A 19,479-nucleotide genomic window follows, 5' to 3' on the forward strand; every position below is an offset into this window, starting at 1 on the left:
TTGCTCTTTGTGATTAATCTATAGCTTGAAAATAATGGAAGCCCTCAGGAATAATTTTAGGTTTGTGATGCACTCTGTACCTGACTGTTTTATAAATATTTAAGTCCAGCAGTGATGTTTCAGTCAGACTGCAAGCTACATGGAGAAATATGGGAGCGCTCTGAGCCCTGAAGGAGGCAGGGGGATGCTGGGGGAGTGTTCAGACTTGGAAGAACTGTAGCCACAGCACCTATACCTGAGAAAAGGATCTGAGCTGCCTTCCATGGCATTGCACTGTATAAAAGTACAGTCACCTAGGATGTCTTTGCCATACATAGGATTTGCTAAGTCACCTTTGCTTTTGCTTTCTTCTAAAATAGTTTGCTATGCAGTTCTCTGACTGGGGATGTGGCACATAAATGTGCCCTTATCACATGTCTTTGAAAGAATTGCATGCCCTTTGCAGATGGGAGTTTATAAATGGTAAGTCTGGAAAAGCATTTACAGCATGCTTCATTCAGCTTCAGTGTGATGCGTGGTAAGCATGACACCATAAGTTGTTTTTCAGTAGCTGCATATATAAGATAGAGCATACAGTATACTGCATGACTTGCTGATTTAACGTCATGGGAACTTTTTTTCAGTAACCCAACTGGGATACAAGCATGCATTTACTTACATTTGCTTGTTATCAGCTTTTCAAAAAAAAGACTGGGGCCAACATAATACTTCCTCCAAAGACACTCTTTAGGAGGGGGAAAAAAAAGAGAAGGAGGTTATTGTAGGATTACCTATGGCTAAATATTGAAAAATCTGTCCCTTGATTTAAATGAGATGTAGGAATCTTGCATTTAAAAAAGCTTTTCTATATGCCCTAGATCTTGTGCTCACTATGCCAAAGCAAATATTCTCAATATAGCAGGTACGGTTCTATGTTGAGGTGCTCCCATATAATTCCTCTGGAAATGGTATTCACTTATTTAGACTTGTGCTTAGGTTAAACACAAGCTAACTGCTGTCTTTCTAGAGTGTAATTTCTTTGGGACAGGAATTATGATTTGTTTATGAAATGTTAAAGTTTGTATTTAGTAGCAAAATCTTTTAGGGACTCAAGCTTTTATTGTAATTTTTAAAGGCCTTTCATGTCCAAGTTGCCAGATAGTTGTTTTACCAGTTGAGAGCTGAAAATAAGCTCTGAATTTAAGATAAATAATGTAAGCATAATACAATCTGAGCTATAAGGGACATCCTCTCTATCTCTCTCCAGCTGTTTACATTGTAGCATGACACATTATTACTAATCTAGACGCGGTTCTTGAAGATGACTAAAATCAGATTTCTTTGGTATTTGTTATTCTCAAGCGACAATTTCTTAAGATTGTAGGAGTTTCCTGCCTGACTCTGGGAAGAAGTATGGAAGTAGTTAGGTGAGAGACTAAACAATAAAAGGAAAAACAAACGTTTGATAGTGAGATTGTAGGTGCATGTAGCTCCTTTTACACCAACTGATTTTTAACCTTTGCAGTTCTAGGATCTCAATACTGGTAACTTGGAAAAAATGCTCATGCTTATGTTACTAGAAGAAAACAGGGATGTATTCCAGTGAGTGCTTTCCATTATGAGTCAGCCAAATTGGGAAGAGATCTCTTTTTTCAGTGTTCCCTTTTCACATAAGTTATAACTTTAGTGATTCTGAAAGTATAGTATGTGAAAGGTGCTTCGTATCACAGGAGATATATATATATATATATATATATATATATATATACACACACACACTTATTTCTTAATTAAAGCAGAATTAGGTTTGGTGTGCAGGCTGCATGGTGCTTCATAGGCTTCTGCTGCACAGCAGACATCAGAAGCTGTGTAGCTTTTGAAATTGGTTTTTACCCATTTATTTTAACTTGATATAATTCTCATTTTTCTCTCTCAGCACGTGCTGTGGCTTGCTGATTATTATTTCAAGCTTTACCATGCTGACCTGATCAGAGAAATATCCAGTAATAGAAATTCTACCACTGTCAAATTGCAGTGTTAGTAACTCTTGCCCATATGCTTAATTTTTATCAAAAGATTTTTTTCCCCTTTTCCTCATGAGCTACTGGCCCTCCTCTCTGTAAACTTGTGAAGTACGTGATTACGGGAGGTGAGTCTTAAGGAAAAGAAGCATTCAGAGGACTAGAGAGCTGCTTCTGAGTCATATTCACTGTTACTGACGCAGATGATTTTTCACCCCTGTCAGCAATAGCACTTGTATATAGAACAAGTGACAATCTCGTCTGTCTCACTGAGTATCATCAGCAGGGCCATCTTATTTCCATGTCTATTTGCCTTTAGCATTAGTCTTTGAAGCAGAAAGAACACTGCCTGATAGGGCAGTTGAGATGGAGGGAAAGCTTTTTACTTTTTTCTTTCCTTTGATGTCATGAATGTTAGTAAGGGAAATGTGAATGTGAGTTATTGGGATGTGTATTAAAGCTACTCTCAGAGCTGCTGTGCTGACCATAATATTTTTGCTGCATTGATTTGCAAGATGATTAAATTTACTGGAGAACAATATTACACTGAAAAACTAATTCTCCAGAAATATCTGAGGCTTTATAGCTGGGACTTGACAATTTAAATTGCAATGCTATTGCAATGCCTTGTGGGAGCTGTAGTTCACTTATTGTGCTCTTCCCAGTGCAAGGGGCTTCCCTGGTTGCACTGCATCATTTTCCTTTTGGCTCAACTGTTGCTGTGTGGGAAAAAAAGTCCTTGTCCAGGAGGCACTTCTGGAAGTGCTCTCTGGATTTCTGATGTGCTGTCACTTAGCTTCACTCAAATGATAGGAGTCGAAAGAAAGACCTATTCTCAGTACTGCGATGGAGCACTCCTTTTGCTCCAGTCAATAAATCAGCACAGTGTATGAGCGGGTACCAGTTCTTTGGCAGGTGTGTTGGATGGAAGCTTTTTAGCCGCTGCAATGACTAAAGTTCTGGCTGCAAGAAAAGTCACATTATATAATGAGATGTTATTGGTTTGAGGAACATTTTTGATATGACTTTGAGGCTTTAAAGAAAATGTTGTGTCCCAGGGCTGTCTGAGTACACATATTCACTATGTATGCAACCAGGGCTTTATGGTTCTCTCTTCTCTTTACATAAGAAATATTTCCTAATAGGAAAAGGAACAAAGCTAGCTAGTTTTTTTTATTATTTTATCTTATCTTTATCTTCTTTAGAATTTCTTCATTCCACTGAAGTATAGTCTGTTTCATTAATCTAATGTCACTTGTTACTGCTGGCAATAGTGTTATTCCTAAAAACAAAACAGGTACAGTACCTAGTGTCCTAGTGCAATTTGTGTCAATTTTAAATTGGCTAAACTTCACAAATGCAGCCTGTGACTTTGCCTACAATTTTGCACTATCTTCTGTTGTGAATGGTAACAAATCTACATCCTAACTACTCAGATGTAGTATTTAAACCAACTAGCTTAGGGCTACAGGAGCTTTTTTCACCTAATACATACAAATAAAACATGAGTGAACAAAAAGGCATAAAATATAAAGACAAAAATGTAAGATTTTATTGTAACAAGGTCACAACTTTCCTAACATATAGCTAACATATAGGATCCATGTTTCCCGCAGGTCTTGTAATAAAAAGAAAGTCACGTGGTTACAAGATTTTGAGATGAATTACCTGTCTGATGATAAATTAACCTATGACCTGAGCTTATTCACTTCTGTACAAGATATAAGTGATACTGATCTGGAAATCACTGTTTAGCAGCCATGATATTTTAGATAGGAAAACTATCAGGAAAACTGTCGGTAGATCACAGAACACTTTATCTATTTTCAAGCTGCAACACAAGCCTTGATTCGCAGCTTCCGTAAATGTTAAAATGTTTAATTTATTAATTGCATCTGTAGGGATAAGATTCCAAATTTCTTGACCTGTTTTCTTGCTTCGTTGTTTTCTGTAAATGCAGAAGGCCTTACTACCTTTTGGCTATGTCTACTCTTCTCGTGCTGGTGCCTAGCTGCTTGCCACAGGCAAAAAGTGTTTGTGATTTCTATCAGAAAAAGTTCAGTTGGACTCTGTACCACTGTTATATTCTGTTTGCTCTGAATTATCTTGACATCTGTACCCATCAGCTGTAACGAAATAAAGCTGTGTGTTACTTGGTTGAAATCTTGCATGTATTGTCCAATTTTTGTGACTAATATTTTCTATTCCTATATCAAAGTTCTTTATACAAAATTTGAAGTCCACGTTGAAATGAGGTGAGTTGCACAAAAAACAAGATTGGCCCTCTTGTGGGCAGCATCATGAAGCAGGAACTTTGTACTGTTATGGAAGAGTTCTTATTTTCTGCTCTGACCCATTGGTGTGAGAGGTTTTATATTTCTGTAACTTGGCATTGCGCACAGCCTGAGTGATGGTAGAGCAGAACTTTGTTTAAACTTGTGTGAGGACCTTTGTCATTTTTCTCATAGCTGTTGCCCAGCTTATGACCTCATTTTAAATTAAGTCTCGAGTTATCTACATTTCATTTATTCTTCTCTAGTTAAGTGTTTCAAATGGAAGCAGCACTGAAGTTGCTCTCTTCATGCCTGTGGTAGACTTGTAAAACTGGGGCTTGGGGAATAAGCACCAGCTCTTAGGGCTCTGGTAAATCAGAGGAAGAAGGGAAAAAAATCTTTCTAAAGATTTGTCCTTTCTAAAGTCTGTCCTTTCTGGGGGTAGTTGTGACCTCTGGGAATTTGCCAGTGTCTACGCTGGGCATGCTGACTGGGTCAGGAGGGAAAGGCTGGCCTACTCCGTCCGACAGCCCAGCTGTGCTCAGTGAGCTGTTTCCGCAGATCTTATCTCTCCGTTTTGATTCATCGTTCTTTTTCTTCTACCGTGGCTCCTTGGAAAAGCATAAACTCTGCAGTGTTTGAACTTCAATTGAAGTTTGAGGTGACAGTAAATTAGTACGCTCGCTTGTTTTATTGCAGCTCACCCACTGGTGTTGAGGCGTAGTGTAGGAGGATGAAATAAATTTATTTTGACTTTTTTTTTCCCCAATACATTTCTTCTTAATATTAACCTGAAGAAAGCTCTTCTCCATACCTACTTTTGACTTGACAGTAGGAGGAAATTTAAGTGCATGATTAATGGCCTGTGTTATATCTTGTGGTTTCATTGTGTCCTTCAACTTGACCATGTCCTAAAGCAGCCTTTGGAATTTAATGGTTATCTGCAGGCACTTAGAATTGCCGCAGTACCTCAGTGTTGGGTGGTTGACTTGCAGGCACACATATCCTTAGATGAGCACACAGGAACTGTAAAACTAGACAATCTGGCTTGCTGGAAGGTCCTCAAAAATGGAGGGACCCTCAAGAGCTACCGATGTGCCTGCCTGCCACCAGCACACCTCCCAGCCACTGCAAGGGCTCTGTCCTGTCACAGGACTGCTGCCATTCCTGCTTGCTGTTACTTCAACGCAGCTCATGGCAAACTTTTTTAACAATTTGTTTATTTTAGAGACAGCTGCTTTCCACTGTCCTTTTTTCATAGCTTGATACTCAGAATATTGCCTTTCTACTTCCCGTTCCAGAATATTTAAAGCACACAAGAACAGTAGGTTTAGTCATTAAAAGGTATGCTTCTTAATGAAATATTGTGATCAAGCCTGAACTATGCCCTCCATCTTATTACATGGATATTCCACTAGATGTCATCTGACATCACCCTGAAGGAAAAGTCACAAGTTCTCCTCTGTGCATCAGTTCAATAGGGTGGATCAAATCAGTTCATGAGGGTGGATGAACAGCCTCTGCAGAAACTCTCTGCAGTTTGAGTGCACCTGGCCTGAAAGGGACTCCTTGTTCAAATAGGTCAGACAGTGAGACAAGCAGGCAACTGAGGCATATGTTGAACAGGCTGGTTAACGTGGCTTCTGATACAGCCTTGCTCCTTTGAATCCTTCCTTACGTTGCAAGTGTAAGGGTGCAGAACAACTTCAGTGTCGTGAGGGAGCATGCTATTTAGGAGCCAATTATTGCTTGGTCCATTCAGTAGTTGAGATGGACATGCTTTTGAGAAAGAAAATAAAATAATGAGGGAAATGGAAAAGCCAAAGAAACAAAATGGAGGAAAAAATGACTAGCAAGTCAGAGACATGAAATTTGACAGTTGCTCTGGCCTGTTCTTTTTCCACAGATAACTGTCTAGTGCCAGCAAGTTGCAACAGTATATACTGACCATCTTGATTACAGCAATTTTATTCTCCTCAGTGAGGACAGTGTTTCCAGACAAACTCTTGCTCAAAGCTTTGTATTTCTTTCTCTGTTCTTTCTTGTGTTTGCTTATTTAGTAGCATTCTTGTTAATTCTTATGGATTTTCTTTATTTTTCCTCTTGCCCTTACATTCACTTTCCTATTTGTGTTTCTATTTTAATGCTCCTCTGTTCGTTATATACCTCGCCCACCTACACCTGTTTCCCACTAATAAATTTGGATGCCCTGTCTGTCTCATTCTGTGTTGTACCCATTCTTTCCATCCACCTACGCACTCCCTTGCTTGCCCATTGCAGGAGAAAGGAGATTGGGTAGCAGTACACCCACACACTGGCATTCATGAACGTAGGAACGCCGCTTGTTTGGGCTTGCCTGGTATTCACCTTCTTGAGGCGGTGTCTCACAAGGGTATGTAAACAGGAATGCTGAAGATGTGGCTGGAGACCTAGGACCAAGCACAGGAAGAGAAGTAAGACATTAAGAGGCCTCTTTCTTAATTATTAAAAAAAAAAAAACTGAGAGCACAAAGTAGATGTTCTGATCTAGGTGCTGTTCATACTCGTTGCTCTTTGAGTGGACGTAGTGTAGAAATAGTGGATCAAAGCTCTTGCTTTGCTTCTGTACAGATAAGGTGCCTTCTTCTAAGAAATGAGCATAGCTTACAAGTACTCACTGACTTAAAGAATTTGGGTAGTTTCTATACTCATGACTTCTTCAGATTTTGGCCATAGAGTTGGACAGACTTTATGTTGCCAGTGCTCTCTGCAAATTTGACTAATAGTCGTCATCTTAAAAACTGACTGAAGTCAAGACAGAACTTATGAAAACCTTACATCCGTTGTGTGCTATGTCATTTCTCTTCCCTTTTTTGTTCTGAAAAGCCGTGATGTCACCATGTGAGCCTGACATTCTGTAATCATTAAAGCAGAAGAGGAAATCATGCGACTGAATGCTTGGACTAGGTTTAACGTAAACTCTCAGCCCTCACATTCAGTTGGGCTTTGGAGAGGTGGGTACCACAGTTTGGGTACAAAGCACTGTGTGCCCTTTGCTCTCTGTCAGACTCTGCAAGCACACTTGCGTAAAAGCTCAGCAATATTGCAAGGCGTACTTACACATCATGCAGGTGTACTCATTTTCAAGATGCCAGTTCTCCATGGCTATGTCAGCATTAAGTGACTTTTTTTTTGTAGTTTGTTTTTAGTGTGGAATTATTGATTACAGGTTGGTCCATGTAGGTCAGAATATTTGACCATGTTAGCCCAGGTACCCTAACTCCAGCTGTTTATTCCAGCATGCGAACAGTTCCAAGTAGGACTTTAGGCTGTGTTCAAACATCCTGTGTTCGTTGTTTCCTCAGAGTGGCATGGATAAGCATGTTGTCTTGCTTAAATTCATTGCTGGTCAGATTTGGTTCAATAGCAAGTCTCTCCTCTGTATCTCTAAAGCTGTCTGCTTGACCTTTATTGGATGACAAACCATATGTGAAATACAATGTGGCCTCTTTCCAAAAGTCTGAAAGTAAGAAGTCTGAAATTCAGGGGGTTGTAAGTTATTACCATTATACATAGTGTATTTATTTTATTCTGATAGGTTGTCCTCTAATTGCAGAAGCCCTCCAACAATGCTTGGTAGATCTTAAGTCTCCTTTTTGTGACTAAGACCTTTCAGACTGTGTTTATCTAAACAAAGCCAGGGGATAACCTTAATTCCAACTTTGTTTCTGAGCATCCAGGACAAATTTAAATCATCCAATGAAGCAAGAACTTGTCTGGCAATCTGTGCTCATGTCTAATGACTAAAGACTTCCTTTCAAGAAGCTTCATTTAGAGAGATTACGCTCTGATACAATTAACCCATGTCTCTGAATGGAAGATGAGAATATCTAATTTTCCACCTATTGTCATCTAGTCATCTTTGTGATCTTTGCTTTTCAAACCCATTTCACAACCACAAAGGAAATGATAACATCCAGAAAGTGTGTTACTTCGGTGTTGGCACAGATGGATGGCATTTAAGAGTCTAAGGTGAGGAGTTTATACTATTCTTCACCATCTCAGCTTGTCCTGGCCTCTAGCTTCTTTCACGCTTCATTGTGCAGGATGCTTCTAATAAGAGGCTTTCATGGATGTCCTTTTCATTATATGTGGGAGACTAACACAATGTTATATCACACTTTCAATTCTATAATATTAAACATCTATTTTGGGGAATGTATTTTCAGGATGTTTTGCAAATTGGAGAGACTAAAATGAGCCTTGCAGTTTCACATTGTCTGCAAAGTTGGACTCTTGAGTCCTTCCTAAAGAAAACTCTCCACAGCTGTGAGAAGCTAACTCACTCAGAAAGTTTGCCCTAAGGTGGCACCATGATTATTTTTTTCCTACTGAAACACTGACAAACACTGAAAATATTTCCTTGAGCAGTGGAAGGGAACTCTTAAAGAAAAGTCTGAGTCACAACTGTCAAATTTTAGTTTCTCCCTGTACTGCATCCTGTTTTCCTGTACTGATCTGTAGCTGATGGCCAATCTGATTCAATGGTTTTTCTCAGAGTCCATAAACAGAACTGCAAATTTCTTCTCTCTTATGGTATATTTATTTCCAAAAGAGGAAAACTAAGATTAAAAACCAACCAAACAAAACAAGTAAGGTGGTTCACCCATTAAATATTTTATTATGTTGCCTGATAGAACCTGTAAGTGCAAAAACTTAATTCACTCTTGCACAAACCAATTCTGGAAAGTTTTAACAGGTAACTGATAATTAACTCTAGCATATGTTGAAGAAGGACAGTTTCCACCAGTTACCTAACATATTTACAGGATAGCAACTAGACCTTTAGTTCACAAGTTTCTCCGTGGGGGGCACGCTTACGGCATGGGCTGTGTAACATGCACTGTTTTGGAAGAGTCTGCCCTGCTTGGCAGGACATGACCCGCAGCTGTGAAACCAATTTACAGCACTGAGGCTATTTATGTGCATGGGTGGGGGCAGGAGGAGATGAGTAAGAAATCACAAATGAACTTGATAGAGTGCATGCACCTTGTCAATGATCCGAGGTCACAAAACTTAATCCCTTTGATCTGGATGTTCTGTTGTTTTTCAGAGCCCCAAAAAACTTCCATTTAGGTTCAAGGGAAGAATTCACTGCAAAATAAGCACTGTATACTGCGTTTTGAAAAAGATTTTGCAGAAATCATTTTAAAAACACCCCCCCAACTCTCAGCTGTTTTAAAGCACGTGTCTTAAAGTACTTTTAAAACTGTTTCAGTTGTACCATTGAGCTATTACTTATAGCTGCTTCTCTCCATTAGGTAGATTAATATGGACAGCACAATAAATTTCTGTAAAATACATTGAGATCTCCTGCACCTTGTTTAAACAACCAGCTTTGTATAGCGCTGCTGTAGCAACAGCTGTGTAACACTGGGCTTGTGACAGCATCCCAGAGACAGCTCCGCATTTCTGAGTGCTGTTTATCCCTCGGTGAAGCACGGCCACGTTGCTCGAGCCCTGGAGCGGGCTGCGAGCGCTCTGGAGTTGATGACCTGGGCACCTGACCTGCGGGGCTAGTTTCAGGCCCGTACTGCAGGGGGATTTATGAGTTTTAGGGTTGTAAACTAGAATTGCTGGGTTGTAAGGAGCATAATTTCCTTCTGGGGAGGGGAAAAAAGAAAGGTTTTAATTCTCAAAATGTATCAAATCACGAACTGGGGGGAGATTTTTGTGGAAAAGGGTGAAAAGTCCCTTTAGCCCTCCTCCTCCAATAATCTGATCTATACTATGCATAACATGAGTGGCAGTTGTTCCCTGGGAGCAGTGTTCATGTCTCTTCTATGCCTAGGTTCTGGGTACCGTCAGAGGGCTATGAGCAGCACGCTGCTGTCGCTTCCTCACTAGGAAGCTGTTGGGACGGACCTGTGCTGGGGGCCCAGGGCAAACAAAAAAAGTTTGTTTTAAATAATAATAATAATAACTAACCATACTGTGAAATATGATTTCTGTCAGAAGCTTCATACAGGTGTTTGGCTAAATCATGGCAAAATAGTGCAAGTGTAGATTTGTGGTGTAAATTAAATTCATGTCTATACTAAAGTAAAAAGTTTTAGGAGGATAGCATCAGTTAAAGGCACTGCCTGTCTAGAGTGTAGCTGATGTTGCATCTTTGACAGGCTTGTGGGGGCGCTTTGGAAGTGTTGTAAGGACATTGTGTGATGTACAAAGTAGATGTAGATGGCTGCTGCTTATTAATTCTGTAAGCATGTAATCAGTGCACACAGGGGCCCGGTTTCCTAAGTAAATAATAATATAAAAAAAAAAAACACTGGCAGTACTCTTTTGTCTTCCGTGGCTTTTGAACTATGTGAACAGTGACGTTTGGTACATGCTAAGTGTGTCAGCAAAGATGAGGATGCCCCTGGTGTGGGAGGCAGTGTTATTTCCTACTTCACAGGAACTCAGTTTATTCCTACTGATCTTGGAAAATCAATTTATCTAAGAGAGCCAGTTGGAGGCCAGTTCACATTGTCTCAGGAGAATTCAGGTTTTGCAGTCAGAGACTCCCTTGGGTATACGTGTGCTAGTTCTTTCTCTCTACACTAGTTTTAGAAGTAGGAGGCTGTGCCTTGCAGTGACTGCCAGGCTGCTATGACAGTAGGCGATGGAGGAAGTTGGCAGCAACTGCCACGTAACCTCCAGCAGAGCCTTTGTCCTCCCTCGGAGGCCCTGAGGTCCCCGAAGGGTGGCAGCGTGAGCACAGTCTTCTCTCCCCAAGAGATGACGTCTGTGGGTTTACAGCTTTTCTCCACTTGGTACAGACTGGCAGAGTACGCCTGATGAAGCTCATGTTATTCTGGAAAATGGAAAATCTGGCGGGGTGAGCTAGTCTTGTATTGCCACGTCTTGTATTGCCACCCATGTGATAGCTTTCTCTCATGATGGTAACTCATCAAGACCAGAGCACACTTGGATTCATTTTCATTATGAACTGTAATGTCATCACAAGATCTTAAGCACTTCAGATTTGGTAGTGCAATTCTTCTTTCTTTGGTTCCCATTACTATCCAATATAGTACAGGCTATGCATAACATTGCATATATTACAGAGCAAACTTAATGCTACATCTGAAGTGAAATTAAATTACTACTGATAGCAGTATTGGTATTGTAAATTACTCTGAGTCTTGCCAAAATTATATAGTGTAGTACTAATACCATAAGAAATGTGAATGGTAGTGAGTCACACCAGTTACTGCCTCTCTATGTAAGTGAGCATGATTTATCTGCTGTATTCAACACATTGCAGTTAATCCACTTCAGCGCTGAAGTCAGTGATGAAATGGTATCTATATTTGAGATTTGACTCAAATGCTGGTAGCTGGGGGAGTATGAAAAATAAGCAGGAAACTTAGACCTCCTTTTTCTTTTTTGTTTGGGGGCGGGTGGGTGTTGTCTATGTAGGATCCTGTATTCCATATAACTAAGGCTATGTCTCTGTAAAGTGAGTAGGAGAGAGAAAAGGGCTTGTGGTGTGAGAGGAAAAAAATATTTGAATAAGGAGATGGGAAGTAGTGACATAGTGGGACAGAAGAGAACCATGTGCTTCAGTACTTGTTTTGGCATGTTTCAGTAATTGTAATGGAAAGAAAACAAAAAAATAAGATGGAAAACGACCTTAACTTTTTTCTATATTTTGAGTAGATTTAATTGAACAGTTGCTTATTATTTTGCAATAAATTAAACAGAAAAGATGCTACATATCTGCTTGTTGAATACAAACTTAAAAAAAAAAAAAGTACAGCTTATAATTCTTGTATAACTTAAAATATATCAATTTTAAAATAAGTCAATTTATAATATATACATAGCACAATATTATCATGGAGCTGTGCTCACACTTATTAACACTTCACAGATTTTTTTTAAAAAAGCCATTAAACAGTCTTGTCTGGGCATTTTCTTGTTATGCACAAAGTTGTCAGTTGTCCTTATTTTTCTTCTGAACTTGATCATCTTTTCCCAACGCTCAGCTTGCTAATCTTGTGCTTCCTAATAACCAGCAATTCTTTGGGATCTAGGAGTTGGTTCAATGTTCACAGTGAAGTTCAAATAATCAATAGCATCCAGATCCTGTCTCGTTTCCATGACGTATGGCAGGAGAGGATCTTCTTCATGTACTGCTCTCGCCCTTGTAACAGTCTTGCTAGCTTTTATCCTGCCTTCTCTTGGCCATGGAGCTGTTTGCATCTCACTCGTACCTCCTCCCAGGGAGGGCATTCTCCTAGCCAAGATCCAGCCATCCTGGAGGGTGTTTCCATGGGATATTTGACACAGAGTCTACTTGCCTCTTCATTATGTCAGCCCTTTTATTTTGAACTGTTGGTCTGCAGCTGGTTCAAAAGGTTCAGGTAGGCTTTGGATTTCAAAAATCTGGGATATGAATCCCTTTCCATAAGGACATACACAGTTTTCTGGGCTTCATCAAAACTTGTGTGAGTTGGGTCTTGAGCCCTTTTGGCTGTCGCTTCCCTCATATGATAGTCAATATTGATCTGGAAAGTAAAAAGAAAAAAAAAAGTCATCAACATCTTTAAAATGTACTCTTCTGCTGTATCTGTCGCTTCGCTTGGTCTTGTCAGTAAATAAGTTCCCAGTCTTAGAACTCAGTGTGATATTCAGTATCAGAACTGCAAAATGAGGGAACTTAAGTTTATATCCCAGCTACGCACAATAGAAATGCAGTTTCTTAAAAAGTTAGAGGCAATAGAACTGAACAATAAATTACCATCTCCAATGAAACCTCAAAATAAAACAAGGAGAAATCTTGTGTAGAATGAGTCTCCAGTTAGAACTATGATCACTCTACACAATGCTCAATTCTCTAGCATGTCCCCATATTTTAAAGGACAACAAATAATCCACAGCTCTTACAAACCAAGCTTACTCTAGCGGTCTGACCCCAAATACCAGCAGTAGTTCAAACTGTGCTGACTTGGAGAGAACAGCATCGTGTGTTGAGCCACTAGTGCTGCAACTGAACTTCTGCTGGCACTGTAGTAGTGCTGGCCTGTGTCGTGTGACTGCATTTGTGAGATCCGATAGACTCGTGTCTGAAGGCACTAACAGTGCAAGCATGCATACAAAACATGTGGCTGTCATCTTCCTGTGTAAATGAATTTATATGCATCTCAGTGAAGGAATGCTTCCCTCTCCTCAATTTTCAGAATCCCTTTACTGTAAGTTTATACAGATTAAATTAACACTTACCTGTTTAATAGCATCTGACTGGACAAACTCCTCATAAATCTTCTCTGCTTTGCCATGTAAGTGATCAGACTTGGTTTTCTTGTAATCCTCGCAGGCCAGCCAGAACTCAATGTTCTCCTCGCTGAACTCTGACTTCAGGAACTCCCGAAAGACACCTTGACCACCTACAGCCAACACAAATACACCATATATAGCATGATGTTTGTGACCAGGGATGATAAAAATAAAGTTTATAGCAGGAGGTTTATTGAAATCTCTGGTATAAAAATCTTGCCAAAATAGTGTTCTCCCTTTCTTCTTACATACTGCAAATACTCCAGCTCTAAGGGGGATAGGACTCTTCCTAATGGTGTTCAGTGGCTTTTAGATCTAGACCCTGGGTACCAAAACATATCATCAGATTCTAGTCTTCCCTAAATACACTGTCCTAGGGTACAGCTGAAGGCAGAATTCCAAGTTAAATCAGCATTGTACAGGGACAGAGAACTGGTCAGAAAGCAGTGAATTGAGCTTTTGGGGGTTTATTTGCTATACTAGAGGTATGAAACAGGGCAGGGGAGACAAATTTTTGGAATCCAGCTGGAATATTGGAGCTGTGAATAACTGAAATGCAACTGGTCATTCTTTGTCAGTGTTTGCAGGATGCTACAGCTTTGCATATTTGGTGAAATCAGATGCATTTTTATCTGCAGAATAAGAAAAAAGTAATACTAAAGTAAAGTACGTACTTTGGCTGGCCAAGAGCTTTTCCAAAGACTGGGACCACTGCATTACTTCCTCTGCAGAAAGCCTAAATTGACAAGAGAAGGAAAAGGCTTTAGGTAAGAAATCACATTTTCACTTGTATGTTTAAAGCAGACAAGTTTTATAATTGATTATTCTATTCCAGAAATATGTAACACATTTATTAAACTTATGGCTTTCTCAGTGCAGATCTGAGAGCCCAGACTGAGGAAAAATAATCGGAGAAATGGAAAAACAGGCATCTATGCAGTCACTCTGAGTTCTGTTCCCTGAAAGATGAGCTGCTACTGTGACTATGACCAAATCCTTTTGAATCCGTATTACTGTTTCCATATTTCTGAAATGAGACTAGTAATACCCTGGCTATTCCCTTGAGTGTGAAGCGTTCTTCCTTGTAAATGTTTACAGATTAGATACGATATGTCTCTGAAGAAGATAGATTTAAGAGAGGCTTCTTCTTCCCCACCATTTGATGCAAATATAATCATCGCTAACAATGAATTTAGGAAGCAGAAATTATTAATGGAATTATAACATTAGTCTCTTTTGAAAATTTCAGGCACTATTGTTGTATTAGAAATAATTTGTTGGTCTAGGAGTAGTTTAGAAGCCAATAAAAAGGAGTTGGAATATATAGCAATCTAACCATAGATTTATTTTTTGTACTTACACGACATTTCTGGAGTTGGAAGCCTTAATCCCAGATTCAAGATGCGGGACCATGCACTTCAAATAATTCTTGAGATCTGCACCACTGAAACCAATGAACAGACATTTTGTAATCCTTTACAATTGCAATTGCATTTCAATTCTACATAAATTCCTTAAAACTTAAATAGAGGCAAACAGCTCAATCCTGTGACTGAAGCCTGTGAAGTTGCATATCCATGTAATTCTTCTCAAAAGACTGACTGCCACTGTATCCAAAAATCTCATCCTGCTTGCCTAAATTAATCAATTTGTTGGTTTGTATTAGCTCAAGCCACTTACAGTGATGCTATATTCCTGGGCTTTGAGCAGGCTTTGCAGTCATTTAGCCTGAAAAAGGCGCTAATTCTTAATCTTCAAGATCTAGTGTTATTTTCACTTCTAACACATTAGAGTTTATACTGAGACGTGTATACTTACAAAGTCTTTTGCTTCTTTTTATGGATTTTGCCTTCTGCAAGCTTGCAGTCGTCTTTTCCATTTAATTCATTCATGTTGTGGTGGGAGAAAAATAATCCTGGCATTTTACTTAGCCTTGATGTGAAGCGCCTTGCGCAGCGATAATCCTCCAAGCACCAAATGCCAATTCCCTGACTGCTACCTCCTTTTATTGACGCAGGCAGCCCTGCTAGTTGGTGTGAACAGATCTGTTTATCATGCAGCCTCACCGCAAACTGTGGAAGTTCCCTTTTTTCAGTGCGTGGTGACGTGAGTCTTTTGAGAAAGAAAACAGACAGCAGAGTCTCGTGGTTGAGGTTAAACCGGATGAGACTGAATTACTTTGGGTTTGTTTTGTGTGTCTGTGTTACACCCCCCATCAAAAAAAAAAAAAAAAAAAAAAAAAACCTTCAGAACCTTGAATTCTTGTCCCTCTCTGATTGGTCTTTTCAAATCAGCAGTTCTTCTTGAGTTTATCTAATGGGCTCCAAATATTGCAGTTTAATCTTGACAAAACCCACCTGCTACATGCCCGTTATACCAGGTGTGCTCTGAAATTGCATACTCTTGCTTCAACCCATCAAATTGGTTGTAAACTAGAAATGAGTGCTTTCAGATATGCCAGTATTAATATTCCATATGTAACAAACTATTTGCAAGTCATGTATGTACCAGTTGCTCTTCAAACAAGAATACTGTTAGAAAAGAGGCATCTGATTTGTTCAGCCCTACATGCAGTGCAAATGTTTAAAAGTGATTTTCATAGGAAAGGGTTTTGTGTAGTGAAAACTTGGGGAAATTCCATTTAATTTCTCCAAGTCAGATTATTTGGAAGTACACTGACATATTTCAGGAAAGTCTCTGAAACATGAGGTGATTCAGAACAGTCTAAAGATTGATGTAAGTTACAGAGTTGTTTCTTGTAAAGGCAATGTGAACACTACAGGGTGTTCCAGGGAGATGTGCATTTTTCAGATATACTTGAATTCCGCTGCAAAGATGACACCATGGATATAAGGCAAGATGAATTAATTGTTACCCTGAAAAGAGAGAAAATGCCTCTGTGTATTTGTCTGGGTTGCTTTAGAGGTGTAAGTACTTCATCTGGTCCCTGGACATCTCCATGTTTTGTTTTGTTTTTGTTTTTTGGTGTTTTTTAAATTGTCCAGAAAAAAAAAATCTTAAATAATGCTTACAGCTTTGATTACCTAGAATTAGCTCGTGAATGTTTTGTACAAGGCTGTGTATGGCTGTGGTAACTGAGTTGTTCACTTATTTACAGTCCTGTAGTGGACTGTGGTACAAAGGACTCAGGACGATGATGCACATGCAGGGACACTCTGTATCAGGATGGTTTTAACCGCAGGAGGCTACTGATCCTCTGAATGCTAGTAGTGACATAAATGCCCCTGTATAGTCTGTACCACAGGAAACATTTATCTTCACGTTATCAGGTAAACACTGACCTTCACGCAGACAGACTTATTTACCAACTGTTCTTAACCCCCCTGAACAGGACGAGAAAGGAAGGAAGAGATGGTATCAGCACCATATTTGTTTTCATACCTAGTGTGAACAATGAGAGGCTGAGGGAGCTGAGCTTCTTCAGGTTGTAGCTCTCCTCAGTGAATTACTGGGAGGGTTATAGGGATGCTAGATCCAGACCCTACTCAAAGGGTGCACTACTGGTTTTCTTCTGAAAAAAAAAAAAAAAATTACAGCAAGAGTGGAAACAGTGGAGCAGGCTGTGTAGTGACTGAGTAATCTACCTACCTGGAAATATTCAAAACAGACCAAGTCATGAGCAACCTGATGTAATTCTTAAGCCTATTCTGAACAAAGGTTGCACTAGATAGTTGCTAGAGGTCTCTTCTGAGCTAATCTATGATTCTGTTCTGTAAAAAAAAAAGACTTACTTGAAGTGCTTGGACTTCTTTTTTTCTAAGGTAATGCAGGATTTTAAATTAATCTGTAGTATACTGGACCAAGTCCTCAGACATGGGCAGCGCACGGTGTATTTGTATGCTTAGATTGCTAGATGGGTAAATGCCCACTTTTACATTTGGGGAGATCTGGATATATAAATGAATGTTCATTTGGAAGTCGAATTTAAAGACTTCATACTCCAGAACAGAGTGCAGACTGCTGGTTCAGCTCTCACTGGAAACAGAGAAGGCAAGGGAGCCTATTCTGTACCACATCTCTCTGCACTTTGCAGCCTCAAGTCGAAAGAGAGGAGGGCACCACTGGTACTTCCAGTTACAAGCAGCTGTAAGTCACCAGTTAGGTTCTGTGAGTCTAGGATGAGGGACTAGACAGACTTGCTCCTCTGAAGAACTGGCTGGTTTATTTCTTCGTGCCCAGTATTGACGCAGGACTGATGGTTTGTTTGCCAGACACAGAATGACTACTGTCCATCTGAAATGAAGTTACTATCTTTACCTTTGGGATATATTAAAAATATCAGTACATGTTGCAGGTGTTGTTTCAGACCTTCTTCTGGAAAGGGATTATCATGTGCTACTGCAAGGACATTGAAGATAACCTTCTTGCGATAAATAAGGACTCTGAGTAAATAAGGAGTAATATTCCTTTCACTTACGTCCATGTAACACTGCTGTGCCACAGGATCTGAATTATGTTTACCAGATAATTTGTTTTTTGGTAGAGGAGATCAGTTATGTTGGTATTGGACAACAGTGTAGTTTGCAAAGTGAAACAAATTCATTTCCTATCCTTGTTTCCTGTAGACAGACAGTGTAGTCCAGGCTCTGGTAAGACTGAGTGTGATGCTATGAGCAATAGTTGTGTCCTGCCTCAGCAGAAAGCTTTTAAGATATTTGGAGGTCAGAAATTTTGCTTTTTTTTCCATCATGTTTCATCATGTGACAGTTGGTAACAGACCCATCTGTTTCATCTCCCACCATCTTAACCTATCTAGAAAATAGTTTTCCCCACTTCTGACTATGGATTACTGCTTGAAATGCTTTCATTTTTAATAGTTGTTCTCCTTTTCTTCTATTATATATATATATTTTTATTATTTATATATATATATATATATATAATTATATATATTATATATATGTTTATATTTATATATATTATATATATTTTTTGATTATTATAATAATGTATTTTGAGTCTGACAGTTTTACAGCTTATTAGAATATCCCCATTATTTGATACAAATAATGTATGTTTGTCCTGAGGCTGGTATCACCTCTATTTAAATCTGCCCAATGGATAGAGATATTTTTTTTCCAGTAGCACAGTTTGCTATCACTAGCTGTTTTTACTGCTTTTCGGTTCTCTTACAGACTTGTGATGAGTAATTCATCTAACTTAATGCATATAGAAGAGATTAACGTACACAGAAGAAACTTCTAAATACTTGCTCTTACTCTACCTGTTCCCGGGCTTTATTTCCCATTCATTCTAGCAACCACTTGGTGGAGTGCAAGAGAACATGTGAGAGAATTTCCAAGATTACAACACTGGACAATTTTAGGTAAAACAAAAAAAATAAATTCCTATGAACTTTCTATGTGCCACTTGCTGGTGTAAATGACTTCAAACTTCTCCTTCTGACTTCTGTTTTAAATTTTCTTTTAGGTTTCTTCTGACAGACCTTACCCTCGTTCCTTCTCCACTTCAGCCCAGTTTTGTTCGTGAATGCTACATTTTGGCTTTAGATGAGCTGTTAGCTCCCATGCTAGTGTAAGGCCAGCTTTACAGGTTTTTAGCTTTACTGTATTCTTGCTGTTCACCATACACTTCTCTGGATTTAACTGGCCAAACGGGTGCTGGGCTGGAGGGATGAGCTCCATGGTGCCCGGACAAGCAATGGTGTCCCAGTAGAGAACATTTATCCCCTTGATAGTTGTGTCGCTGAGCTTTAGCTTAGCTATGAAAACAAGTGATTTCTTTGAAATGCTACTCTTTCTTACGTGACCTAAAGAGGTAAATTACTGATAATCCATCGCTTAAGCAAAAGAGGCACTTAAAGGAAATAGAAACTAGTTTCTGTGTGAAGAGGAAATAGTGCTCATTTTACAAAAAGC

General features: G+C 39.3%; 1 protein-coding gene across 1 annotated transcript; it reads right to left on the reverse strand.

The window, feature by feature from the left end:
* Positions 1–11,923: 11,923 nt before the first annotated feature.
* Positions 11,924–15,647, reverse strand: RGS1 (regulator of G protein signaling 1). The gene is made up of 5 exons (XM_035537363.2): positions 15,398–15,647; positions 14,940–15,023; positions 14,254–14,315; positions 13,526–13,689; positions 11,924–12,810 (listed from the first exon to the last, which is right to left on the reverse strand). The coding sequence occupies exons 1-5, from the start codon at positions 15,499–15,501 to the stop codon at positions 12,625–12,627; spliced, it is 600 nt and encodes a 199-aa protein (XP_035393256.1). The 5' UTR covers positions 15,502–15,647; the 3' UTR covers positions 11,924–12,624.
* Positions 15,648–19,479: the final 3,832 nt, after the last annotated feature.

This window comes from Cygnus atratus, chromosome 8, assembly GCF_013377495.2.
Source record: "Cygnus atratus isolate AKBS03 ecotype Queensland, Australia chromosome 8, CAtr_DNAZoo_HiC_assembly, whole genome shotgun sequence".
Classification (NCBI taxonomy): Eukaryota; Metazoa; Chordata; class Aves; order Anseriformes; family Anatidae; genus Cygnus; species Cygnus atratus.

Coding starts and splice junctions, on each gene's coding strand:
- RGS1 (XM_035537363.2), bottom strand. CDS start 15,501: ATGCCAGGATTATTTTTCTCCCACCACAACATGAATGAATTAAATGGA. Junction 14,316..14,939: donor TCCAACTCCAGAAATGTCGT/GTAAGTACAAAA, acceptor TTGTCAATTTAG/GCTTTCTGCAGAGGAAGTAA. Junction 12,811..13,525: donor AGTCAGATGCTATTAAACAG/GTAAGTGTTAAT, acceptor TTTACTTTCCAG/ATCAATATTGACTATCATAT.